The sequence below is a fragment of the Mustela nivalis genome, assembly GCF_964662115.1.
Source record: "Mustela nivalis genome assembly, chromosome: 10".
Classification (NCBI taxonomy): Eukaryota; Metazoa; Chordata; class Mammalia; order Carnivora; family Mustelidae; genus Mustela; species Mustela nivalis.
In genome coordinates, this window is record NC_139029.1 from 918728 (window position 1) to 944587 (window position 25860).

Sequence of the window (25860 nt, forward strand, 5' to 3'; positions counted from 1 at the left end):
GCGCGTGCCTGGAGCACCACGGAGCTGGGAGAGAGGGGCTGGTCTGCAGCCCTGCCCGGGCCCCTGCGCCCTCCCGGGAGGCGGACGGAGTCCCGGCCCCGCCCAGGCTGCGCGGACCGATCCGCCCCCTGCTGGGGCGCCCGCCCCGCCGGCCTCTTTCCTGGACCTGCGGTCAAGGTCCAGCCCGCACCCGCGGCCCCGGCCAGCCGGGAAGACCCTCCGGTGCGCCAAGCCCGCGGTGGCTCCTCTCCTCCCTGGGCTGCCTCGGGTGTCTCCCGTTGACGCTGAGTCCCCGTGGGGCAGGCAGGGTGCCAGCCCCCCAGGTCGTGGGCCCCGAAGTCGCAGCAGCTTGGGGGCAGGGGCCTCAGTGTCCCCATTTCACGGAGGAGCCTGCGGCGCCGGCACCGGGGATCCGGGTGGGCCGGGGGCCTCTCCGCAACCGGGGCTGGCGCTGTGCCTAGGGCGCCCCGCGCGCTTCACACCGGTGTCCCAGACGTTGCCCCGCGTCTGGGACAAGCACCGCCTCCCTCAGCGGCATCGCGGCGGAGAGGCTGCCTGGTCCCGGGCCCAGCCTGGGTCGCGCGCTGAGCCGACAGGCCCAGCGCACCGTCTCGGAAGGCGTGAGGCGGGAGAAGCACGCGCTCCCCGTCTCCGAGGCGTCTCCGTGAGCGCAGGGCTGGGCTCTGCTGCCCCCTGGTGTCCTGCGACCCTGCCGTGGGGAAGGTCCGGCGGCCGCTGACCTCCCCAGTTCCGCCGAGGCTGGAGTTGTCCCCCCAGCGGAGGGGAAGGCGGCGGGTCCCTGCGGACCCAGGCCCAGCCCGTCCCTGCCCCGGGGATGGGGCGCTGGGGAGACGGCCACGGGGAGGTGGGGGGAATGCCCAGGCCTGGGCGGGTCTTCCGGGAAGTGATGCGGCCCAGGCCGGGAAGTCACCTTCTGGGGAAGCACCAGCCCTGCTGTGACCTCTTCCAGGCGGGGACACGCAGAGAGCATGGGTCGCTGCTCGGATGGTGACCACAGCTGCCTGCGGCCCGCCTGGTCGAGGCTGCTGCAGCTTCCCTGACAGGTGCAGCTCCAGCTGGGGGGGACCTGAGCTGCCCCCATTAGCTGCCCCTGGGTGCTCCCCGCCTTCCAGAGTGTTCCAGTTACCCGTGGAGCAGCGCACCTTTCCGTGCGGTGGGACGGCTGGACAGCCGTGTGAGCCCAGAGCCCTGCGTGCAGGAGGTGCCTGGTAAATGTGGGCCCAGCAGAGCACTGCTTCCTGGAGGCGGGGGAGCTCTGGGCTTGGAATAAGGCTCCTCTTCCCCTGGCCCAGGGCTGTCTCCGGGACTAACCAGGGCTTTCCTCATCAACAGTTGGCCGGGGCCCATTGTCATCTGCTGGATATTGAAGCAGCAGTGTCAGGGGTCCCCCGGAAGTCATATCTTTGGTGGGACACAGACGCAGGCCTGGGACACATCCCCTGGGTCCTGTTCCCCACCCCAGGAGGAGTGTGGGCAGCTGCCGTCCGGGCACAGGTGGGGTGGTGCCTGCCCCGTGGGCGCTGCTTGGGTGGGTCTGTGAGCAAGCAAAGTGCATCTCCTCCCGCCACAGACGCGCACCCACAGTCACGGTGTGTGTTGGTGCTTTTCTGTGTAAAGCGACATCCCGTGACCTTGTTGAAACAGAAGAGAAAGGCGAAGTAGAGTTACACTTTTCATTTCATTATGACAGTTAAGGGAGAAAACATGGTTGTGGAACATACTGGGAAAGAAACTGTAGCTTCCCAGGGCAGGCAGGAACCTTGCCACGTGGGGACCCGGGGCCTCAGGGGTTTCCTGTGTGGCAACAAGCAGGGTGCTGAGGCCTGGGGCGTGGGACTCGTCCCCCAACCACGTACTCCACACACAAGTGCACAACACCCATGGGGCCCGCAGCTCTTAGTCTTTAAGTGAGGCTTTTCTTTCGGTGCCATTCCCAGGGAATTGTAGGAAATCATGTGGAGGGACCCCACGTGTCCTTCGACTGGTTTCCCCCATCGGTGATGTCCTGCGAAGCCATGGTACAGGCTTGATGGAGATGTTGACACTATCATGGGCCAGCTAGAGAACATTCTAGCAACACGAGGGTCCCTCCTGTTTTCTCTTAAAATTTTTTTGATCTATTTTTTAAAAACTGCTGTGACACAGGCGTGAGGGCTACTGTGCTAGCTGTGTGCGGCATGAAGCATACTCCCTCGTCCCCTCCGCCTGTCTCCGGAACGTTCCATCGGATGCTCTGTCCCCTTGACACCCCAGCCCCTGCCCTCCCCAGTCCCTGGTGCCTGCGCTCTCTAGGAAGGTGACGACTCAGGTCCCTTGTGCAAGTGGGTTCAGAGGGCATCTGTCCTCTTGGGACTGACTGAGCTCCAGGAGCCCCACGTCCTCAAGGTCAACCATGCCGGTCACCAAGCTTCAGTGATGCTGGTCGGGCGGGGACTATGTACGGGCTCATCCGTTCATCTGTGAGGGACGCCTCTGGCCGGCGTGAGCGTGGGTGTTCTGAACCTCAGGCCAACGCTGGCCCGGATTCACTCCCAAGCCCCTAGCCCGGGGCTGAGGGCTGGGGCGCCAGGCGCGCAGGTGGGGAGACCGGCCAGCGGGGTGAGGAGCGGGCTGTGCAGCAGACAGGAACTGTCCTCGCTGCCCAGCATGGCTGCATTCTGGGGAACCTGTGGGCTCCCCTGGGGCTGGCCCGACGGCCCAGACTTCACCAGAAATGATGTCAGTCCATCTGCCCCTCGGGCTTTTTCTTGTAAAAGGGAAACATGGTGTTATGAAAAACCCAGACGAGGCAGAAGAGAATGAAGCAGAAAGGGGAAGTTAGTCCTTGGGCAGAGCTGAGCGGAAGGAGGCCCGACCTTTTCCAGGACGCAGGGAAGCACAGTGCGCGCGGGATTCGTCATGCCCGTCGCGGGCCTAGCGGCGGGGCTGTGTGCCATGTGTCCCATACACACGTGGAGGCCTGTGCGTGTGGGTGTTGGGTCCTCGGGTGCGTTGGCCGCCCAGAGCTACCGCAGGTGATCAGCATTTGCTTGACAAAGAACGCCCTGTTCAGAACAGACACTCCGCGCCTGCAGTCGGACCCCCGCACGTGCCCACGCAGTGAGGTTGGGGGATCGCTGGCGTGGGATCACTCCGGAGGCGGTGGGCACGGGGTTTGGGGTGTGTCGGGGGATTGGGGCTGTGTGTGCGTTGAGGGCGGCCCAGAGCGGGGAGCTCCTGACCGGGTGTGTTAATGTTACAGGACTTTGTCCCCTTAGTGCCCGTGGTTCTTGGCCGCTCTCGTCGAAGAACGAGGAGGTGGGCCAGACAAGGGTGGCAAAGCGAAGTGTATCGACACCGTGTGAAGCACCTGGAGAAACAGGGGACCCGAGAGCGTTGCCATTTTGGTGCTCAAATATAGGGACTTTTATTTTTTATTTATTTTTTTCAAAGATCTCCTTCGTGTGTTTGAGGGAGAGCACGAGCAGGGGACGGGCGGAGGGAGAAACAGACGCCCCACCGGGCAGGGAGCCCGGCTTTATCCCACGGTCCCTGCAGACCCCGGGATCACCACCCCGGCTGAAGGCAGATGCTTCCCAGACTGAGGCACCCAGGTGCCCTTAGGGGTTTCTATAAGCACTTTTGAGGAACTGTCTTCAGCATCCTGAGAGGGGCCCCCCCGAGGACTGGCTACTAAGGTGTGCCAATCAGGGCTTGGATCAGGTCCCCGAGTGCCTGTGGAGTTATTGCTCACGTGTTGCTGGTCTCGTGGGCTGACCTCTGGGGACCAACTGGACAGTGAATGACGTTCCACGGTTACTGGTTTTGTTTGGGATGTGTTGCAAATGTCAGTCCCGCCAGACAGGAAGCTGTCGTGGTCTCGTTGAAGTGGTGCCCGCCCGGTTTTGTCTCAGCTGTCCCGACACCCTGTTTCCTTGCTGGGGACACTGGCCCTGAAGACCTGCGTGTCCCATGACCCCCTGGTATTAACATACCTCGCCCGTGTCAGAAGCGGAATGGAGCGAAGCAAAGGCTGTGTGTGACAAGCCACTGGGGTCAGCTGGTGGTTCTGTGGCCCGCCAGTGACTTTCCTGTGTCTGAGTGAGCATGTGGCCTGTGTTCCTGGAGATGCGGACACGCTGTGACGTCACTGATTAACCCGGCTGATGGCGTGGGTCCCTCTCCACGGACGGGAGGCTTCCTCCGCTTCCCGGGTCCCCGTGGGCCTGGGCTGCGTGCCTGCTGCTAGGGACGCAGCAGTGACAGGGGCCAGAGCTCCTTGCCCTCAGGAGCTCACCTTCTGGGTGGAGGTTGCCCTGGATTGTGTGTCCTCAGATTCACGCATGGAGGCTCTCACACCCACTGTGACTGCAGCGGGAGACGGGGATTCTCGGAGGTAATTAGGGCTGCATGACAGCGACTTGATCTCAGCTCAGGTCTTGATCTTAGGTTTTGGGTTCAAGACCTGCCCTGGGCTGCAGGCTGGGCAAGGAGATGGCTTCAAAACAAAACAAAGAGGAGGGGACATGTGAGCTCCCCCGCCCAACAGTGTGTGTGCAGAGGGAGGACACGGCACGGCTGCAGCGTCTGCGGTCCAAGGAGAGAGGCCTCGGCCAAGGCCCTCGGCCTTGCTGGCCCCGTGATCTTGGACTTCCTGTGTCCAGAACCTGGAGAAATCGATGTGTTTTGTTTAAGCAGCCCAGCCTAAGGCGTGTGGTCACGAGGCCCAGACAATGTAGGAGTGTCAGACGCGGCTCGATTTGCTGCTGGAAAGGTGCCGCGGCTCCCGCCAGGCAGTGGAGAGAGAGAGGGCTGAGGGTGTGGGCGCCTGGGGAGGGGCGGGTGAGGAAGGGCCCGGCTGTCCGGGGGAGGCGCGGCTGCCTCCAGGCTCCTGGTTTTGGGAGAGAGGGGAGGGTCTTCCTATTGGGGGGCACGGAGGTGCGGGGGGATGGGGGTCAGCAACGGATGCCCCAGTCTGGAGCTTGGGGCAGACCATCCCCTCAGTTCTGCTCCCAGGAGCCGGCCCCTCAACGTCTGGGAAGTCCCCAGGCTCCCTGCACACCCTCTGGCCCTCCTCTGACCCCTGAGCCCTGCGTCCTTCCCCTCTGTCGCAGGCATGAGGCCATGCTGTGGGGTCTGCGCCGTCCACCCTCCTCTCCACATGACGCTGGAGCTGCCTCCTGTAGGCTTTCCGCCTCTGGGCGTCTCCGGTGCCCCCCCCCCCGCACCCTCCCCACCCTGCTCCCTGCCTTTCAGGGCTCCCACCTGGCCCAACCCGGGAGCTGGCCCATCGGCCTCCTGTCCGCTCTGTCTGCCCCCCACGAGCCTGAAGACTGCATGGTGGCCCTGTGGGAGGGGGCCCTGGCCAGCCCTGCGCTGTGCGAGCCCCCCCACCCCCCACACCCCGCCTCACCAAGAATGGACCCCAGGCACTTCCCAGCCGTGTTACACAACTGTCTTCTTTCTCAGAGATGTCCTGTCCCCCATCCCCAGGGCCGCATCGTTCCTCTGCCCCTCACTAAGCAGGTGCTCACCACGCCACGTGACTTATCTCTGGCTTATAGATGGGGCTCCCTGCTCAGACCCGGAGCCCCGGGAGGGGAGGACCCAGCCGCTTTGCCTCTGAACCGCACCGGGTCCAGCCCGGAGCTCACACAGACCGGGGGGCACTGAGGGGGGCACTGAGGGTAGCCTGAACGCAGAGGGGAGGAGGGAGCACCGCTGTGGCCGGGTCTCAGGACGCCCCCGCTCCTGCTCTGAGGTCCGGCTCAAGCCTTCACCGTCTCTCTCCTACCCCTCCAAGACCCCGCAAATCTGCCTCAAGAAGAAAGGGGAAATGTGGCCGGGGGATTCCCAGGGTTGCCGTGCACCGTCTTGACCGGGAGGTCACAGGGAGGCAGTGGGACGGGCGGCCAGGCCCTCCCTGCAGTCTGAGGGTGAGACACCCAGCTCGGGCCGCATGGGGGTCTGGGCACAAATCGGGCTGAGTCGGGACGGGGGGGCCGTCCCGGGGCCCAGGTCACAGGGGCGATGGGAGGAGAGGCCCCAGGCTGGGGCTCACATCACCCACCAGGGAAAATGGGGTGTGGGACCCCCAGGGAGTCTCAGACATGCTGATTCCGGGGGCACAGCACTGAGCAAGGGAGGGCCTAGCAGGTGACAGCCCGCAAGGGGCACCCAGTGGAGGGGGAGGGCCCTGTCGCCAACCTCCTCCTCCTGCCTCACTCCCCAGTGATGATGCAGGTGCTCCTGCCCTATCACGTCCCCTGCTGCCCAGGAGCTCCTCCCGAGGGTCCCTTGCTCATGGAATTAGGGAGTAACTGTGAGGGGCATGTCGGCCAGTCCCAGCCGGTGGGACCCTCGGCCGCCTCCGTGAGGAGGAACATGGCCGGGCTGCGAGGTCAAATCGGTGCGGCAGGACGCAGCGAGTGCCCGCACCCCAACAGCCTGCCTTGGGCCCCTAGTGTGCTCTGAGACACCCGGGAGCTGCTGGGGTTCCTAGAACATTCTAGGTCACTTCCCAATGCACGTGAGGGCTGAGTGCAGGGCGCGGAGAGGGTGCCCCTTCACCTTTACTGGAAGCCCCTGTAGGCGAGAGGGTATGCGTGTACACGTAAAGAGCGGGGCGTGGGCACCTCTAACGGGCTTCTGGTGTGGGGACAGAGCCGGATCTGGTGGGGGTCTTATGCAGGCTCCCAAGCCTCTGGGTCCTCTTGACGCCATCCTGCCTCGGGGACCTTGTGTCCATGGGGATGGGCTGGTGGTCCTGGGGGATGGTGGTCACCCTGGGCCGGCTGGAGCGGCGGGCAGGCGTCCAGCCCCCGTCTCCCACGGGCAGCATTCGTGTCCGGTACTAAGGCAGGGGGAGCAGAGAGACGAAGCAGACCACTGGGGAAGGAAGAATCCGGGGCGGCCCACGGCTCCAGAGCCCGGGAGTGCAGCCCCCAGAGGCCAGGGAAGGTGCTGTGAGGAGGGGGCTGCCGGCCCTGGGGGGCGGGGACCCCACAACGGAGGCAGCCAGTTTCAGGGACAGCCCTATAAGGAGGAGCGTGAGGTCAGGGACTCCTGTCCGCGTCCGTTGTTTCTCTCTCTAGGGCTGCTGGCGCTGGAGCTTCGAGGAGGCTGCAGGCAGGGGAGGAGGAGATGGGGTTGCCACCCCAGGCCCGGACCCCGGAGCAGGGACAGGGCTGGGCAGCTGAGGGACAGCGACAAAGCAGCAGCCCACGGGCGTCCTCGGAGACGGACTTTACCAAAGCGAATGGAGGCCTGGGCGTGGGCCTGGGGCTTTTACTGAGTGGTGAGCAGGAGAACGCAGCCCGGGCCCCTGGGGTCCCCGCAGCCACCCCCGGAGTCCCAGCCTCTCTGAGTGGGTGGGCCTCAGCACGCCCATTGCAGAGGTGGGGTCTCACCCACAGGCCGGGTCCCAGGTCAGAGTCCCACAGGAGCGCGTCCCCCTGCACGCCTCGCTCCTGGTCGCTGCTCACTGTTTCAGAAGGACCTGAGGTGCTCACGGGACTCCTCCCTCCCAGTGGGCATGGGGGTCCCCCTTGGCTTGCTGGGCGACAGCCCACGCGCCCCGAGAGCACGAGGCATGTCCCTGGCCTCTTGGAGCAAAGAGGGGCAGGTCCAGACCATCTCCAAGGTCGCCCTGCCCAACTAGTTCAACCCAGTACCCCCAGAGCGGACGGCTTGACGGTCCTGCAGACCCCCTGCCCCCGGCCTCGCTGGTCCCCGGCCATCCGGCAGAGGGAGGGTCCCCACGAAGGGTCCCGGCAGGACCCGCAGGGGACGTTGGCCAGCGGGCCGCTCGCAGGACACGAAGCTGCCCCGAGAGTGCTGGTCGGCTGGATGGGCGAGCGAGGGGGGAATCGGGCGCATCTCAGGCCGGGCAGCGTCCCCTGTAAAGTCAGACTCGGGAATGGGGCCGCACACCCCCCCTTGGACGTGGTCTGTTCAGCGATCTGTCAAGTGACATCCAGTGACCGTGTGGAAATGAGAAGGCAGAGTGCAGCCGTCCTGTGTGTCCTGGTGACAACAAGGGGTGACGGTCCAGGGTGGGGCCTCCCTCTGACAGGCATGAAGGCTGTCCTCCTCAGTGTCCCCAGGACCTGGGATTAGGTAGAGACCCCAGGGCCCGTGGTGCCAAGGTCAGGACAAGGAAGGGGCTCAAGGTCCGTCCGCGCTGGGCCACCAGCAGTCAGCTACTGAGGGGGTGGTTCCTGGTCCTGGTGAGGGCTCGACCTCAGGATCTGATGGGACCTGCCCGGGGCCTGTGGAACTGGACACCCACAGCCGGGTCGGGATGGGTCTGCTGGGAGGGAAGCCGCCGTGGGTAATGGATTTGCAGCCTCACGGATGAGGGAAGTCGGAGGGTTTCATGCCCATCCCAGGAGCCCCGGGCTGAGCGGGGACGTGGGAGCCATGGGGCCCCAGGGGGGCTCCTCAGGACACTTGCCATCTGAGGCGTCAGCAGGGGTGCACTGCCTCTCGCCAGCCCGCCCCGCCTGCATCTTGGGGCCCCAGGCACGTGGGGGTCCCCCACCCCTAAGCTGCCCACAAGGTCACCACCTCGGGGGGGCCACAGTGCTCTGGGGAAGCCCAGGTGGGGAGAGCGCCTTCTGCATGGGGAGATTAGGATTAGGGTCTGAGAGACTCCTGAGCCAGACCTGGGTGCGGCTCACTGAGTGGGGCAGGAGGAACTGTGCCAGGGCTGTGCTCTGTGGTCCCGCCTGGTGGCCTCCCCTCCCTTTTCGAGCTCTTCTGCTTTGCGGTCACCTCCTGCCTCCTGCACCGCCGGCCCCGCGCCCCCTTTCTCCCATGCCTGTGGGCTCCTGTGGGCTCCTGGCCATAGGCAGCTTGACCCCGACAAAGCCCGGTATGGACAGACTGAACCGATTGCAACAGCCGATGCTCCCTCGCGGGGCCCCAGTTTCTCTTTCCCTTTCAGTTTAGACGAGGCAGGTTCCAGGTTGAGTGTGAGCTGGGCTGCTGGCGGGGGATGAGGGGTCCTGAAGAGGGACATGGAGCCTCCTGGAGGCTGGGAGCCGCCCCCCTGCAGCCGGGCACCCAAGCCTGATGCCCTGAGCCAGGTGAGTCCCGGAGCCTCTGTGTGTGTGTGTGTGTGTGTGTCCCAGTGCTTCCTGGTGTCTCTGTCCTGACTCCGCAGGTGCCCAGCTCTCTCTGCGGACCCTGCCCTGGGCCCCATCTGCTCCCGGTCCCACATGGGCTTTTGTCTCCCAGCATTGTCGCTCTGGGCTCACCCAGCCCCTGGCCCCCAGTGCCCTGATCCCATAGTATGGGGGATCAGCTTGACATAGGCCACACCCACCAGCGCCCCCCATGTGCTCCTCTGCCATGAGCCACCTTTGTCTCCAAGCCCTGCTCACCCCCAGCCCTCTGAGCCTCTCCTTGCCCATCTGTAGGACAGGCTTGTGGGTACCTACCATGCGCTGAGTGACACTGGACAGATCACGAATGCCGTGTGATATCAATGACTGTCATGCTGGGAAGTCATTTCTAAATTGGAGTTGTTTTGCTCAACAAATTAAAAATTAAATTTTTTTAATTTTTAAAATTAATTTTTATGTTTATTTTTATTTATTTAATTTAATTTTAAGAAATTAGAAATGACTTTTTAACTTGTCCTCAAAAAGTGTATTTTGGGGGACGCCTGGGTGGCTCAGTTGGTTAAGCGGGTGCCTTCGGCTCAGGTCATGATCCCAGCGTCCTGGTATCGAGTCCCACCTCGGGCTCCTTGCTCGGCAGGGAGCCTGCTTCTCCCTCTGTCTCTGCCTGCCTCTCTGCCTGCCTGTGCTCGCTCTCGCTCCCTCTCTCTCTCTGACAAATAAATAAAATCTTTAAAAAAAAAATGTATTTTGAGGGGCACCTGGGTGACCCAGTTGGTTAAGCCTCTGCCTTCAGCTCAGGTCATGATCTCAGGGTCCTGAGCCCCATGTTGGGTGCTCTGCTCAGCGGGGAGTCTGGCTTCTTCCCCTCTGCCCCTCCTCCCTGCCCGTGCCCCCCACCCCACTTTCTCTCCCTCCCAAATAAATTAAAATCTAAAAAAAAAAAAAAAAAAAAGAGTATACTTGGCAGGATGACTTGAGAGTATGTAAATATCGTGTTTCTCTGGAAACTTTCTGGGAAATCGGGACAAGCTAGGACCGCGGTATGGATGAACGTGTTTGGAGGAGATACTTGGCGGCTGTGTACGGCTCCGTTCTCGCCCGCCCTTGACTGAACAGGGCGTTCAGCTGGAAGGGGCGAACTCCCCTTGCATTGGGTCATTCGCGCGCCATCACGTCTCGACGAGGGCTTTATGGCTCCAGTTTTATGCACTGAGTGTTAATCTATTACTCTTACGCATTTTGATCTCCAAATCGTCCCAAATTGCTCCAGCCAGAGACCCTTTATCCTGGCTTATGGATGTTTTTTGACTGACTCCTACCAATCCGTAGCCCTCCGTTAATTTCTGGCCCAACAGAATGTGCCCAGCTCTCTGGGTCTTACCCAGCCCCGTCCTGGGAGCAGACATTTTCCCGAGAAACCCCAATTATTTTTACAGAGAATGGATTTTTTTTTCAATTTTATTTAAATTCAATTAATTAAAATATGCTATATTATTGGTTTTCAGAGGCAGAGGTCAGTGACTCATCAGCTGCGTTCAGCACCCAGAGCTCAGTCCATCGCGCGCCTCCGGAATGCCCCTCCCCCGGTTACCCATCCCCCCCGCCCCGCTCCAGCAACACTCAGTAGGTCAGCCTCCCTCTCTCTTTTTATCTTATTTTATTTTTCCTCCCCTACCCCCATGTCCATCTGTTTTGTTTCTTAAATTCCACATATGATATCTGGTATTTGTCTTTGACCGACTTATTTCACGAAACACAATACCCTCTCGTTCCTTCCACACGGTTGCGAATGACAAGATTTCATTTTTGGGGGGTGACTGAGTAATACTCCATTGTGTATAGACCCCACATCTTCTTTATCCAGCATCTGGCAGTGGACATCTGGGCTCTTCCCAGAGTTTGGCTATTGCGGACGTGGCTGCTACAAACCTTGGAGTGCACGTGTCTCGGCGAATTACTATGTTTGTATCTTTGGGGTAAATACCCAGTAGTGCGATTGCTGGGTTGTGGGGTACTTCTATTTTCAACTTTTTGGGGAACCTCCATGCTGTTTTCCAGCGTGGCTGCACCAGCTTGCGTTCCCACCAACAGTGTAGGAGGCTCCCCTTTCTCCGCATCCTCACGAACACCTGCCATTTCCTGACTTGTTAATTTTAGCCATTTCGACTGGTGTGAGGTGGGATCTCACTGTGGTTTTGATTTGTATTGCTCTTATGACAAGTGAGGTTGAGCATCTTTTCACGTGTCTGTTGGCCATCTGGATGTCTTCTTTGGAGAAATGTCTGTTTGTGTGGGGTCTGCGTCCAGGTTCCATCCGTCCGTAAGTGGGTCATTCCGACCCGGGGGACACAGACGTTGTCTCCTCCATAGCCACTGTGGTGACATCTGGTGGGACCCGCGGGACCTGGACGGACAGACACGGCATCCCCTTCTCTGACCAGCTCATACATCCAGCACCGAGACACTGCCCGCCCTGCGTCCAGCCCGGGGCCCTTGTGGTGCTCAGGGTCAGTCGAGCTTCTCAGGCAGGACAGGGGCCTCCCTTCCCGGGTTGGCCTGGTCTCACTCTAAGGACTCAGGGCCCTCGAGAATGGGACCAGCCCCCCACCCCGCCTGCCCCCACAGCATCACCACCAGGGGCCGGTGGGGGACGACCCCGATACCTGGTGAAACAGTCGCGCCTTCGTGGGTCCCCCTGAAAACAGAGACACTGTCACGTCGGGGTCAGTCTCGGTGGTCTCACAGCGATGGGGCTGGAGGGACCGGAGCTCCTGGCTTCTCCCTGTGTGGTCTTCCTTGAGAGAAGGACCCTCTGGGAGAAAGGCCAGACCCGTGTGGACAGGGCTCCTTGCTGGACTTGTCCAGTCGGGGGAACAGGACATGGGACAACGTGGGGACACCTCCTGCCCGAGTCCCCAGCTGCCAAACCCTGTCCCTAACTCACTCCAGTGTGATGTCACCCAGGGAAAGAGAGTAAGCACTTCACAGGGGATGGTCGCCCACCCCTCAGGGAGCTGATGCCCCAGAACTGGGAGAGAAGGAGCAAGCGCTGGCCCCTGGCCGGCCCGCTCACAGCCTGGGGCCCTGAGACCTGTCTGCCGCCTGGGGGCCCCGGCCTGAGCTGAGCTGACAGTGGCCCGAGATGCTGGCTGACCTTCCCCACTTGGACTCTGCTGGGTGCCTGCTCCCTGTTGGGCAAGCACGGGCCTCCCCAAAGGCCAGAACCGGGTCTGCAGAGCCAGGGCCCAGCCCGACGTGGAGCCCAGCGCAGGCAGGAGGGAATGAGTGAAGGTCATGGAGCCTCTGGGGGGCTCGGCCTTGCCCGCGGCGGGGCTGCTGTGGCCCCTCCACCCCAGCCCTGTGCTCCCCCCACGCTCTCCGCCTGCCCTGTGCTGCTCTGTCCCTGAGGGCAGACAGGACCTTGGAGTCCCTGGTGGGGAGTGGGCATGGGGGGTACCCGGCAGGGGGTCCTGGTGCAGGGGGCCCTGTCTGCCTGGCCCTCCGCCCCCCGAGACCCCATGACACCAGGACTCCCACTCAGCGGGAAGCACCCCCAGGCCGGCACAGCCCCCCCGAGAGGAACCAAGGAGTCCCGGAGACGCTCCTGCCGGCCGCCTGCGCCCGTCAGAGGGAGACAGCCGGGAGACACCCCGACGGGACCCCAGCGCGCAGCTCACCGGGCGTCCGTCTCCTTCTCATCCTTATCCCGAGGACTAGGAGGCAGAACACCGCTGCGGCAACACAGACGCTGCCCACCACAGCGGGCAGCAGGGAGGAGCACGTGACGTCTGAGCTGCTGGTCCCGGGCTCTGCTTGTGTCTGCAAAGGGCCGTCGCACCTAGGAGAGAGCAGCGGGGCGGACGCGAGCTGCTCGGCGGGGGGCCCGGCACTCAGAGCCCGGAGGGTCCCCGAGGGAAGGCGGCTGCCCGCGGCGCGCTCCAGCGGCTCAGGGTGGGAGCTCCCTGCTATGGGCAGACGGAGCGAGGGGAGAGGGGGAAAACAGGGGGTGCCCGGGGACAGGGACGGGACAGGGACGGGGTCAGAGGAAACAGGGCAGAGAGCCCAGATCAGGGGGGCACAGAGGGATAACCTGGGGGAGGCAGGTGGTGAGAGGACCTGCCCCTCCCCCCAAAGCAGCCACGTCTGGTCACCCCAGGTTCCCCTCAGGACCCGAGGATGAGCATTTGGGAGTCCTGTCACCTCTCGGGCTCCCTGAGAACCTCCTTGACAGCCCTCCCCGACTCCAGATTCGCTAGGCGTCCCCACAGCCCTGGCATCTGAGGATACCCCAGAACCACAGGCGCCCCAGAAATCTGGCAGCACCTCCCTCCAGATTTGCCCCAGGACAGAAGGTCCATCCTTGGCCTCCGGGAAGCTCACATCAGCCACCGTGCTGGGGGCATGAGCCACAGGGTCCAGCAGCTGATGTCCTGGAGGCCGGCCCATGACGGGGAGCAGGGGGAGCCCTGGAGACTCTGCTGGAGGAGCCCCCCCCCGGGGACACGGAGCCGAGACCACCCCAGGGTCACCTACGTGCTCCAGGGCTGGCACTCCTCCAGGGTCCCACTGGGTGAGAAGGTCCCAGGAGGGCAGTCTTCACACACCCTGTCCTGCCGCTCCGTGCCTGGGAAACGACAGGGCCAGGCAGAGGGGAGGCGGGGGGCCCCGGCTAGGAGGAAAACTGGGTTCCCCCCCAACACATATGGGCTTGGGTCCAAGGTCTGTCTTTTTGGAGGGTGCCAGGGACCAGGCTCTCGGCTGCTGAGCAGAGAGGCCAGGGGTCAGGGCACCCAGGGTCTGCGGCTCACCTCTGGCCCGCACCCTCTGGCCAGGTCTGCAGGGCGTGTGGGGACTGCACTCTGCACAGTCGTCCCCATCCTCACTGACACAGAAGTAGCCCTGGTCACAGACGCACACAGTGTTCTCTGTCTGGGAGCACTTCTGCCTGGTCACCAGGCCCATGGCTGAGACCCAAGAGAAGGAGCTGAGAGCAGCTGCATGTGCTGCCGTGGGCAGTGCTGAGCCCCCCATCCCGGGAGGAGACCAAGTAGAGGCCTGCACAGCAGCCACAGGCCTTTGGGCTCCCGTCTGGGATCGGGGACGGGTTGGTGAGCAGCTCCCTCAGCCCAGCTTTGCCGCCTGCGGTGCGTGTGTCTGGGTCGCGCTGTGCTCCTGCTGGAGGACCTGTCCGGGTGCTCGCCCTGCCCAGCCCAAAGCTGGGCCTGCGGGTGCTGGACACAGGGGTGTGTGTCCCAAGGGGCTCTGAGGGCCAGCAGCAGCGGCGGCCGGGGCTGGCCGAGGAGGAGCTGTCAGGAGGATGGTGAAAGGCTGTCCTCAGGGGGGGAGCCAACCCGCCGGGAAAACGGCCTCGTCCCCGAGGGGCCCACACAGGAAGTGAAAACCACAGTCAGCAGCGGGGGCAGTCCCAGAAGGCAGGTCCCAGACCTAGGCCACCCACGCCTGAAGAGCCTGCCCCTCGGGCAGGCTCCCATGCTGCAAGCAGGCTAGTCAGAGCCAGGCGGACGGCGAGTGGCAGTGGGGCTGGGGTCATGCGGGGCCTGGGCTCAGCCTTGAGCCCCTGCTGAGGGACAGCCTCTCAGCCATCCGCACCCCAACCTCGGCCCCATGAGACAGGGTTTCCTTCGGGGCCTCGAGGACCTGTGGGTGAGCCGGGGCTCTAAGACCTTGCGCTTCACTCCCCCGGCTGGACCCAAAAGCACTGAGGCTTCTGCTGGGTCCTGCCTTTCCTCCTGGGGTGCCTCCACCCCAGCCCACCCGGCAGGAAGAAGACAAGGGTCCGAATGCTGAGCCACTAGCAGGCCCTCGTGGGGGAGGGTGCTGTGCGGGTGTGGACACTGAGGGCGAGCACAGTCCAGTCCCCCAGGACCAGCGGTATGGGCGAGGCAGGACAGGACCCATGGCTTGGGGGTCCACGTGAGGGGTTCAGGGTGACGGGCTCCCCGCACTCTGGACAGTGCTTCGAACAGGGAGCTATGACAGTGCTGGTCCCCTGGGGAGGCAGGTGTGGACAGAGGCGCACGTCCCTGGAAGGGTTCCCGTGCAGACGCCTGTCCTGCAGACGAGGTGGGATGCGGCACAGCGGTCCCGGCCCCGTGGCTGCCCACTGCAGCGGGCCGTGGGTCCCCAGTGGGGTGGTGGCTGTGGCCAGGGGTCCTACCTGGGTCACACACTCGGCACTGTAGGCACTCGCTCAGGCCATTGAGGTGGGCCGTGTAGGTCCCCAGGTCACAGGGGGCACACACCGTGCCAGTCAGCTCCCCACAGGCCTCTTTCACCCGGTAACCTGTGCCCAGGGGGAGCTGTGTCATTTGGGCCTGGACAGGGCCCTGCCGGAGCCCACCCCGCCTGCCCCCTTGAAGCCCCCAGCATGCGCCGGGACTGAAAGCCACCTGAGCTGTCCCCCACACCACCCTTCGTGTCCTGCTGCCTCCCACCCAAGAGGGCAGAAGGTGGTGGGAACATTCTGGAAGGAGGTGGAGGCCTCCGGGTATCATGTGGGCATGACTGTGCTCCAGCGCCTGCTCTGGGCCCCGGCTTCTGGCCATAAGTGGGCCAGTTGGGCCCCCACGCCGCATGCCTCTACCTTGCAGCTGTGAGGGTCCTGGGAGGGAGAGACTCAACCCTCCCCATCTGTGCCCTGCCCCAGGGCTTCAGCTGAGCCCAGGCACTGGAGCTTGGTCCCTCTGGGGCTGCACCCACCTGGGCTGCACTTGGGACAGCATTCGGAGCCCACCGGGTACTCCTCCTCTTTGCATGCGGCCATGGCTAGAGCACAGGGGAGGGACCCCAGGAGCAACAGGTACAGGGCTTGCAGGACACGGATCCTCGCTGGAGGGGAGGGGCGGCCAGGGCTGCCCTGGGGGCCTCGGGCTCACCCCCGAGAAATGGGGTGGCAGCAGCCCCTGGGGAGCCGCAGGGTGGGAGAGGGACAGTCAGAGGAGTCACCGGCCAGCAGCGGAGATGGGGGGCTTCCGGCCTGACGGGGAGGGGGCCTCTCTGCGGGACTCTGGTTCCAGGGCTGACTCTGCCGGGCGGCGCAGGAGGTTTCCTGTGGAGTAACCAACAGCCAGTCCCGAAGCCCAGCGGCCGGGTCAGGGAGCCGCCCTCTCTGCACAAGTAAGGTTTTATCTAATCAAGTGTCGGCCAGGCTGGGGTGGAGGGCGGAGGGGGTTGGCTGGGCTCCCTGACCACCTGCTTCCCATGAGCAGCCTCCAGGACCGGCCTGAGGGCCTGGAAGTGGGGGTGGGGGAAGGGCGTCCACAGAGGACAGGAGTGGTTCCGTGGCTGCTCGGTATGGCTTCCTGCCTCTCTACTGCCCCACTCCCAGGGATCAGGGGGCTGGGGGCCAGGGGCTGGGTCAATGTCCCCTGGGACAATGCTGGGGGACAAAAGCCCATGTGGGACCAGGAGCACATGGGGCCCAGGGCAGGGTCCGCAGAGAGAGCTGGGCACCTGCGGAGTCAGGACAGAGACACCAGGAAGCACTGGGACACACACACACACACACACACACACACACACACACAGAGGCTCCGGGACTCACCTGGCTCAGGGCATCAGGCTTGGGTGCCCGGCTGCAGGGGGGCGGCTCCCAGCCTCCAGGAGGCTCCATGTCCCTCTTCAGGACCCCTCATCCCCCGCCAGCAGCCCAGCTCACACTCAACCTGGAACCTGCCTCGTCTAAACTGAAAGGGAAAGAGAAACTGGGGCCCCGCGAGGGAGCATCGGCTGTTGCAATCGGTTCAGTCTGTCCATACCGGGCTTTGTCGGGGTCAAGCTGCCTATGGCCAGGAGCCCACAGGAGCCCACAGGCATGGGGGAAAGGGGGCGCGGGGCCGGCGGTGCAGGAGGCAGGAGGTGACCGCAAGGCAGAAGAGCTCGAAGAGGGAGGAGAGGCCACCAGGCGGGACCACAGAGCACAGCTGTGGCAGTTCCTCCTGCCCCACTCAGTGAGCCGCACCCAGGTCTGGCTCAGGAGTCTCTCCTGGACTCCCTGTCCCTTAGTGGCCCCCTGACTTTGCTGTAGAGCTGGGGGCCCCCCAATTGTGCGTCTGCGTCTCCTCGGCTGCCCTGACACCCGGGGAGCCCCCGGCTGCTCCCCTCCAGCACCGGCACGAAGGCCACAAGAGAAGCCTCCTGCCTTCCTGCTCCTGTCACGGAAGCAGGGTGACCGGCCCCCCAAAGGACCCCGTCTCCCACGCAGTGCCCTCTGTCAGGGATGGAGGGGCTGGTTTCCACCTACACATTCCTGAGCACAGCTCAGCACAAGGGGTCTTTCCCCAGACTGCTGGAGGCTGCGGGGAGGTGGAGCACCTTTAGTGCTCCCACCCAGGGTGGGAGTGACATTTTGCTTTCCCTGAGCTGCACCCACTGTCCACACCCCATCTGTCCCCAGGCTGGGGCTGGGCTGGTTCATTCCTGCTCCCATCTCACATATGGGCCGTGGGCCAGTGGGCTCAGAAAGCAACAGGGCTGGGTGCCTGGGTGGCTCAGTGGGTTAAGCCTCTGCCTTTGGCTCGGGTCACGATCTCAGGGTCGTGGGATCGAGCCCCACATCGGACTCTGCTCAGCAGGGAGCCTGCTTCCTCCTCTCTCTCTGCCTGCCTCTCTGTCTGCTTATGATCTCTCTTTCTGTGAAATAAAGAAATAAAACCTTAAATTAAAAAAAAAAAAAAAAGGCAACATGGCCCGACCCCGGGTCTCTGGAGTACAGACAGTGCTCAGACCCTAACCCTAATCTCCCCATCCAAAAGGCGCTCTCCCCACCTGGGCTTCCCCAGAGCACTGCGGCCCCCCGAGGTGGTGACCTTGTGGGCAGCTTAGGGGTGGGGGACCCCCACGTGCCTGGGGCCCCAAGATGCAGGCGGGGGGGGGGGGTTGGCGAGAGGCAGCGCACCCCTGCTGATGCCTCAGATGGCAAGTGTCCTGAGGAGCCCCCCTGGGGCCCCATGGCTCCCACGTCCCCGCTCAGCCCGGGGCTCCTGGGATGGGCATGAAACCCTCCGACTTCCCTCATCCGTGAGGCTGCAAATCCATTACCCACGGCGGCTTCCCTCCCAGCAGACCCATCCCGACCCGGCTGTGGGTGTCCAGTTCCACGGGCCCCGGGCAGGTCCCCATCAGATCCTGAGGTCGAGCCCTCACCAGGACCAGGAACCACCCCCTCAGTAGCTGACTGCTGGTGGCCCAGCGCGGACGGACCTTGAGCCCCTTCCTTGTCCTGACCTTGGCACCACGGGCCCTGGGGTCTCTACCTAATCCCAGGTCCTGGGGACACTGAGGAGGACAGCCTTCGTGCCTGTCAGAGGGAGGCCCCACCCTGGACCGTCACCCCTTGTTGTCACCAGGACACACAGGACAGCCGCACTCTGCCTTCTCATTTCCACATGGTCACTGGATGTCACTTGACAGATCGCTGAACAGACCACGTCCAAGGGGGGGTGTGCGGCCCCATTCCCGAGTCTGACTTTACAGGGGACGCTGCCCGGCCTGAGATGCGCCCGATTCCCCCCTCGCTCGCCCATCCAGCCGACCAGCACTCTCGGGGCAGCTTCGTGTCCTGCGAGCGGCCCGCTGGCCAACGTCCCCTGCGGGTCCTGCCGGGACCCTTCGTGGGGACCCTCCCTCTGCCGGATGGCCGGGGACCAGCGAGGCCGGGGGCAGGGGGTCTGCAGGACCGTCAAGCCGTCCGCTCTGGGGGTACTGGGTTGAACTAGTTGGGCAGGGCGACCTTGGAGATGGTCTGGACCTGCCCCTCTTTGCTCCAAGAGGCCAGGGACATGCCTCGTGCTCTCGGGGCACGTGGGCTGTCGCCCAGCAAGCCAAGGGGGACCCCCATGCCCACTGGGAGGGAGGAGTCCCGTGAGCACCTCAGGTCCTTCTGAAACAGTGAGCAGCGACCAGGAGCGAGGCGTGCAAGGGGACGCGCTCCTGTGGGACTCTGACCTGGGACCCGGCCTGTGGGTGAGACCCCACCTCTGCAATGGGCGTGCTGAGGCCCACCCACTCAGAGAGGCTGGGACTCCGGGGGTGGCTGTGGGGACCCCAGGGGCCCGGGCTGCGTTCTCCTGCTCACCACTCAGTAAAAGCCCCAGGCCCACGCCCAGGCCTCCATTCGCTTTGGTAAAGTCCGTCTCCGAGGACGCCCGTGGGCTGCTGCTTTGTCGCTGTCCCTCAGCTGCCCAGCCCTGTCCCTGCTCGGGGGTCCGGGCCTGGGGTGGCAACCCCATCTCCTCCTCCCCTGCCTGCATCCTCCTCGAAGCTCCAGCGCCAGCAGCCCTAGAGAGAGAAACAACGGATGCGGACAGGAGTCCCTGACCTCACGCTCCTCCTTATAGGGCTGTCCCTGAAACTGGCTGCCTCCGTTGTGGGGTCCTCGCTCCCCAGGGCCGGCAGCCCCCTCCTCACAGCACCTTCCCTGGCCTCTGGGGGCTGCACTCCCGGGCTCTGGAGCCGTGGGCCGACCCGGATTCTTCCTTCCCCGGTGGTCGGCTTCGTCTCTCTGCTCCTCCTGCCTTAGTACCGGACACGAAGGTTGCCCGTGGGAGACGGGGGCTGGACGCCTGCCCGCCGCTCCAGCTGGCCGGCTCCTTCCATCCGCAACCTTGCAAGGCGGGCAGCAGCCCCTGTCTTGGGCCCAGATATGCCGTGCGGGGGCTCCCTCTCCCCACCGCAGGGGAGGCATCTGCTCTCTGGGCTCTGCAGCCTGGTCCGGCCCTGGAGGCCCCCTGGGACCTGGGAGCGAGCCGAACGCAGGAGCCCCGGGTCGGGGCGGATGTCCGCCCGAGGGACCGTTTTCGGGGCGAAGTCACCGCTGTCACGGTCCGCCATCGGTAAACCGGGTGATGCGGGGTGAGCGGGCTCTCAGCGGCGCGCCGCAGCACAGCGCCGTCCGATCCCGGGCCCGCGCCGCCCGAGGCCGTGTCCCGGAGCTAAGGCGGGGGGACACCCGCGCAGCGCTGCGGGACCGGGGCGTGCGCGGCGTCTCAGGTCGAAGTAAGAGCGAGGCCCGCAGGGCCGCGACACGGGCGCTCACTCCGCTCGCCTCGACCCTGCCCGGCAAGCCGCTCGCCCCCGGACTCCCGACCCGGGACCCCGCGGCCTCCCTAGCGACACCAGAAACCCCAGCGGGGCCGCGCCCTGGCGACGCGGCTCTGTGCGCAGGCGCACCGCGTGCCCGCGCCCGTCCGCCGCGCTCCCCAGCGCAGGGACGCCATTGGCCGACTGGCTTATGCATATGCAAAACAGGTCGGGTGGAGCCGGGCCGGCAGATCTGCCCCGACGCGGTCGCAGGCTGGGGGCGTGGCCTGCGGGAAGGGGTGTGGCCAAGCCGGGCGAGCGCGGGGCCGCCGCGGAGCGGGCGCAGGGGACGGGGTGGCAGGGAGACATGAGCGCGGTGGACCTTGCGCGCGTGGGCGCGTGCGTCCTGAAGCACGCGGTGACCGGGGAGGTGAGGCCAGACGAGAGCGGGACGGCGCGTGGGCACCTGGCACTTGCCCGTGCGCCCTGGCAACGGCATCGTGGACCGGCCTCTGGGTCCCGGGAGGGTCGTGGTGGGGCTGGGGGCGCGGACGCGCGTGGGCCGTGGTCCAGCGGCACCCCTTGTCCATCCGACGCAGGCCGTGGAGCTGCGGAGTCTGTGGCGCGAGCAGGCGTGCGTGGTGGCCGGCTTGCGGCGCTTCGGCTGCTCCGTGTGTCGCTGGATCGCCCGGGACCTCAGCAGCCTCAGGGGTCTACTGGACCGGCACGGCGTGCGCCTGGTGGGCGTGGGGCCCGAGGCCCTGGGCCTGCAGGAGTTCCTGGACGGGGGCTACTTCTCAGGAGGTGCCTGTGCTCTCCTCTCCCACAGCCGGAGCCCGGCCAGCTGCCTTGAGACCCCCCTCAAGCTCAGGGCATTGGTCATCCCCTCCTTGCCCAGCCCTGACCCTTCTCGCTCCAGGACCTCCAGTCGTCTTTCCTGGGTTCTCCACCTGCCGCCCTTACCCGCATCCCCCAACCATGACGCCCTTTCCGCTGGGCACAGTGGCACAGCCTGGTGCTGACGCTGGCCTCGGGTACTCACCACCTCCCCAGGAGCCTGCAGGAGCAGCTGGGTCTAAGGCTGCTGCTTGCCCCCACACTCCCACCCGGCTACCTCCTCTCCCTGGCTCTCAGGATTTGCCCTCCCAGAGCTCTGGGCCAAGGGGCAGGGTCCAGATGAGTCCTGCTCCTCCCTTTCTCTGTCCCCTCTGGGTCTCCATCCCTCCTCTTGCAGTGGGGACACGCTCAGCTCCCTTCTGCTCCTCTCTCCTCCTCCCTGTCCCGGCTGGGTAGAAGGGCAGACGCGGGCTGGGTGCAGGAGGGTGGGCGAGGAGGAGGCTGGGCCCGAGTGCACCCCTGGGCCTTTGCTTTCCAGAGCTCTACCTGGATGAGAGCAAGCAGTTCTACAGGGAGCTGGGCTTCAGGCGGTGAGTGGGGGACACTGCCTCCTCATCCTCTCCCTGAGGGCCTCTTCCCGGGCAGGTGGTTCATCCCCTGCTCAGCTGGTCCTGCAGGGCTGTCTCCTGGGAGCTGTTAGGACTGTGGGTTCGGCTTCTCACCCAAGATCAAGCCTGGGCAGGCTGCAGAGGGGGCCCGGGGCCATCAGAGCCCCTCCAGTGCCTGGGTCATATGCTTGTTGCTCTGCCTGATTAGTGGCCCAAGCTGAGCCACCTCCTCCCCGCTCACCCAGCCTGGGAGCCAGGTCACCCTCCTCAGATCTTCTGTGGGGCCCCAGACCTGCTGACCCCGGTGTGGATGCCCTCCAGCTCTGGCTGGTTGCTGGCCTGGCTGCCCCAAGGCCCCTGAGTCCCTGGTGAGATGAGGTGAAGCTCGCTTGTGTGAACTGCTCTGTGCACCTTGTGTGAACTGCTCTGTGTGCCTTGTGTGAACTGCTCTGTGCACCTTGTGTGAACTGCTCTGTGCACCTTGTAGAGTCTGGGGACAGGCGCTGGGGCTTCAGAGAGGAGCCAGAGCCTGGACAAGCCAGCTGTCTCTTCGCAGGTACAACAGCTTGAGTATCGTGCCGGCCGCCCTGGGGAAGCCCGTGCGCGATGTGGCCCTCAAGGTTTGTGCCTGCCAAGGCTGGGTGGGACTTGGGGTGGTGGGACTTCCCTCTAGGGCTGACCCGGACCTGCTTCCCTCCCTCCAGGCCAAAGCTGTCGGCATCCAGGGGAACCTGTCTGGGGACCTGCTACAGAGCGGAGGGCTGTTGGTAGTTACCAAAGGTGGGCTGGGGAGGGGGCGTCAGAGGCCAGTGCCTGGTCCCACGGGGTGGGAAGGCCTTGCTGAAGTTGGCCGTGTGCCCTGACCCTCCTCCTCCCTTCCTCGGCTTTGTTTCTCTTGTCCAGTCTTCTCTGTGGGGTGACGAGGTTCTTGGCTTAGCTGGGTGGGGCATGGTCAGAATGGCCCATTGGTCAGGACAGCCAGGTGGGGTCTCGGACAACGAGGACTGCCCTGTCGTCCTGGCCGCAGGGGTACCCTGACCGCCTCCCGCTGCTGTAGGTGGTGACAGAGTGTTGCTCCACTTCGTTCAGAAGTCCCCAGGCGACTATGTCCCCCAGGAGCGCATCCTGCAGGCCCTGGGCCTCTCTGCGGAGAGCTGTGCCAGTGAATCGCCCCAGGTGAGCTTGGGCCTGGGCGGGGGGGCGGGAGACACTGCCTGCCGAGAACAGCCCGTTCGCACACCCACCTTCCCTGGGTTGAGCGCTGGGTGTGGCCATGTGTTAGGCTGGACCTTGCAGGCTTCAGGTCATTTTGCGCTCGTGGCAGCCCAGGACGTCACTGTCACCCCAGTCTGCAGAGGGGTAACAGGCTAAGAGCAGTGGGGAGCTGGGGGCAGGCTGGCCGGACCCGTGGGCACTGCAGCGCCCTCCCCAGATGACAGTCTTCTACCCAGGGGTGCGGGGCAGACAAGCCGCCTGTCCTCTAAGCCTCGTTGGGGGGGGGGGGCAGGGCTCATCCCAGGTGACCATAGCCAGCATTAGTGAGGTCCTGGGGGTGGCCTCCTGTGCCCGAATGAGGGAAGTGTCCAGCACTTGGGCCCCAGACGGCTGGTGGGTGGGACCAGCTGCCCTTGACTCCGGGACGGCTGGCCGGCCTGACGGGGCCTCTGCTGCTCCACAGTGTGATGAAGAAGTGTGCACAGGGTGAACCCCTGAGGCCTCTGGGGATCTCGAGGTGGCTGCTGGCTCAGGCTTGCTGGGAGCGGATGTGAAGAGTCTTCCCGGGACGGCTGGACGGGGCACTAAGCTCTGCTGGGTACCAGGGTGGCCGTGAGCATTAAACCACGTTTCCTCGTTGGCTCTGAGCCCCGAGTCCTTGGCGCCTCTCTCTCTGTTGGTTCCCGCCGCCCCCCTCCCCCCACCGGCCAGCAGGGTGGTCAGGGATCCGCAGGCTTCCCTTGGAGGGCGTAGGGAGTGCTGGAAGTGCCCCTGCAGCCTCCCTGGTGATGTCAGGCCTGTGGCACAGGAGAGTCAGGGGTCTGAGGACAGGCCCAGGGTGTGGGAGCTAAGGGTGGGATCGGGAACTCCCCAGGAGAGAGCCCGGTCTGGAGGGGTCAGGCTCAGTGCTCATGTCTGCTGCGTTCCGGGGAGGAGGTGGTCTCGTCTAGCTGCTGGAGCACGGAGGACAGTGGGACTTAGGGAGACGAAGGACCTTCCCTGATGGGATGGGTCCTTTGCCCCCTGCTGGGGGTGGCGGGCCGGGGGGAGTCTTGACCCAGCTGGTTCCCCGGCTCCCCCAGTGCCACTCCTTGGCGCGTGCAGCAGGCACTGGAGCCTAACGCGTCCAGAGTGGAAACCTGCCCCCGCCGCCCTTGTCAGGGGCTCTCCGGTCTGGTGGGTTCAGATGACTGTCTCAGCACCTCCTGTCCTCCCCTGGCCTGGCCTCGGTGACCACAGTGGCCTCCTCGCTGGCCTCCCAGCTTCCTTCCACTTTATCCCCCTGCCCATTCAGTCCTCCTCTTGAGGGTCATTTTAAAACCTAGGACAGGTGACAATGTCCCTGTGTGGTTTAACTCCTCCACTGGCCTCTAGTTACATAAAAGCAGGTCTCAGTTCTGAGCTGTGGCTCCCTAGTCCCCTTGGCCCACCTGCCAACCTCAGCAGCCCTTCCGCCCCTCTGAAAGGGGGATTGCAGAGGGCCAGTATTTGGAGATATCCTGGTCACTGCTGTGCCCACAGCCCGGGGCCCTGGGGACGGTCAGCAGGAGTGGTCCCCCGTCCACATGGTACCCTGCTATTTCCCCTCCTGGTTGCCACTCTGCCCGAGGCCACCACTTAGGTCATGAGCAGCCAGTGCTTCTGGCCTGGGGGACTGCCACCCCGACTGCCCCCGGGGCTCTCCTGAACAGACAAGGCCACAGACTTCTTTGAAGCGTTTACTTAGCTCAAGGCTGAAGCGCATGGACAGCTGACAAGGTCGCTTCGGAGAGCGGATGTGGACAGTTAAACAGGTCTGCGGGGCGGGGCGCAGCGGCCCTGACCTCCAGCGCGGAGGGCCCCGGCTGGGCCACTCTCCCGGGTCCGCGGCGGCGCTCCGGGCGCGGGGTGGGATGCGTGCTGGCCTCGCCCGCTGCTCCGGCGGCGCGCGGAAGGGACGCCCGGCCTCGGGCGGCGGGTGCGCGTGGGCCACGCAGTGCGGCTCGCCCATGGCTACCAGACGCGGCAGCGCTCTTGCGGGTGCATGTGGGTGCCCTGGGCGCAGTGGAAGGCTTCCGCGAAGGCCGCCAAGTTCTGCAGCGAGCCCAGCACCCTGAGGGCGACCGGGGGCCTGAGCCGGCCTCCCTGGGTGCGCGGGCTAGGGGTGGGGGTCTGCCCGCGGGTAGCGGGGGCTACTTGCCTGTACTTCAGGGGGCTGTGCACGTCGGTCTTGATGGACTGTATGGCAAACTCGGGCCGGTAGGACCCGCACCACACCTGTGGGCGCAGGAAGGGTGTGGCTGCGGGCCTGGGGGGATGGGACGGAGGAATATGGGGGCTCTGAGGGGATCCAGGCGCAGCTGGGGCGGGCCTGTGGTCTCGTTTCTTTCTAGGCATGAGGGCTGCCGCCTGTCCCAGGCTGCCCCTTCTCGGGTGCGGGGACGGGAGCCCCAGCTCCATCCGAGCCCTCGGGCTCCAATCCCCGGCCATCCTTTTCCTCTAGGAACCTTTCCAGGCTTGTAAGTTCTGGTTCTGCCTGGCTTGCCCGCTGTCCACACCCCTGGGAGCATCCCACAGTGGAGGCCCTCCGACTGGTTCCGGGGCACGGTGGCCGGCCGGGTGGGGACTGGGGCTGCTGCTACCTGCGCGTAGTTGATGAAGAACAGCTGGGCGTAGCTGAGCTCCAGTCCTGGCAGCCGCCGGTCCTGGCCGCCTTCGGCCATCCACTTCAGGTAAGCCTGCAGGTGCCAGACAGGAGCTGGGCCCAGGCCTGCCCTCGCTCCCGGGGGCACACCAGCCCGTAGGGACTCTGGAGTCCCGGCACCAAGGCCTACTACTCCTGGTAGAGGTCCTGCTTCTGCCGCTTATGGCCCTTTGAGCACCCCCAGGGACGGGCACTCCTTCCTTAATGGCCTCGTGGTCATCTCAGGCTCCGCTGGCCGGGCTTGGGCAGATGGCCACGCAGGACCCACCCGGAATGAGCTCCCGAGGCCCAGGGCTTGGGGCTGCAGGGGTAGGGGTGCTGCCGCGGCCGGTGGGTATGTGGGGAGTGT

At 64.7% G+C, this 25860-nt stretch overlaps 3 protein-coding genes and 1 long non-coding RNA gene across 10 annotated transcripts in view; 2 read left to right on the plus strand and 2 right to left on the minus strand.

Annotated features, from left to right (window-relative positions):
- The first annotated feature begins 672 nt into the window (after positions 1-672).
- On the plus strand, positions 673-4063 carry LOC309843348. Its single transcript, XR_014300091.1, has 2 exons — positions 673-3125; positions 3454-4063. It is a non-coding gene; the product is annotated as an uncharacterized lncRNA (long non-coding RNA).
- A 7356-nt stretch (positions 4064-11419) lies between these two features.
- Positions 11420-17021, minus strand: TNFRSF14 (TNF receptor superfamily member 14). The gene is given in 9 exon segments (XM_082688041.1): positions 11420-11532; positions 11792-11940; positions 12806-12966; positions 13662-13752; positions 13937-14092; positions 15307-15432; positions 15849-16020; positions 16024-16197; positions 16693-17021. Coding segments are annotated over 9 exon segments (1173 nt in total). The 5' UTR covers positions 16762-17021; the 3' UTR covers positions 11420-11457.
- Positions 17022-20443: 3422 nt separating this feature from the next.
- On the plus strand, positions 20444-23475 carry PRXL2B (peroxiredoxin like 2B). Its single transcript, XM_082688042.1, has 7 exons — positions 20444-20598; positions 20768-20972; positions 21544-21595; positions 22170-22233; positions 22318-22393; positions 22671-22789; positions 23292-23475. The coding sequence occupies exons 1-7, from the start codon at positions 20536-20538 to the stop codon at positions 23316-23318; spliced, it is 606 nt and encodes a 201-aa protein (XP_082544168.1). The 5' UTR covers positions 20444-20535; the 3' UTR covers positions 23319-23475.
- Positions 23476-24533: 1058 nt separating this feature from the next.
- MMEL1 (membrane metalloendopeptidase like 1) overlaps positions 24534-25860 on the minus strand; it is a 28315-nt gene continuing 26988 nt past the window's right edge. For 4 of the 7 annotated variants that reach the window (XM_082688045.1, XM_082688046.1, XM_082688049.1 and 1 more), the window contains 2 exons: positions 25450-25545; positions 24534-25084 (listed from right to left, as the gene is read on the minus strand). In XM_082688045.1, the coding sequence (XP_082544171.1) occupies positions 24821-25084; positions 25450-25545 (360 nt within the window). In that variant the 3' untranslated portion in view covers positions 24534-24820. The remainder of the gene's footprint in view (positions 25085-25449; positions 25546-25860) is intronic. The other 3 variants (XM_082688047.1, XM_082688051.1, XM_082688050.1) reach the window with 1 other exon arrangement.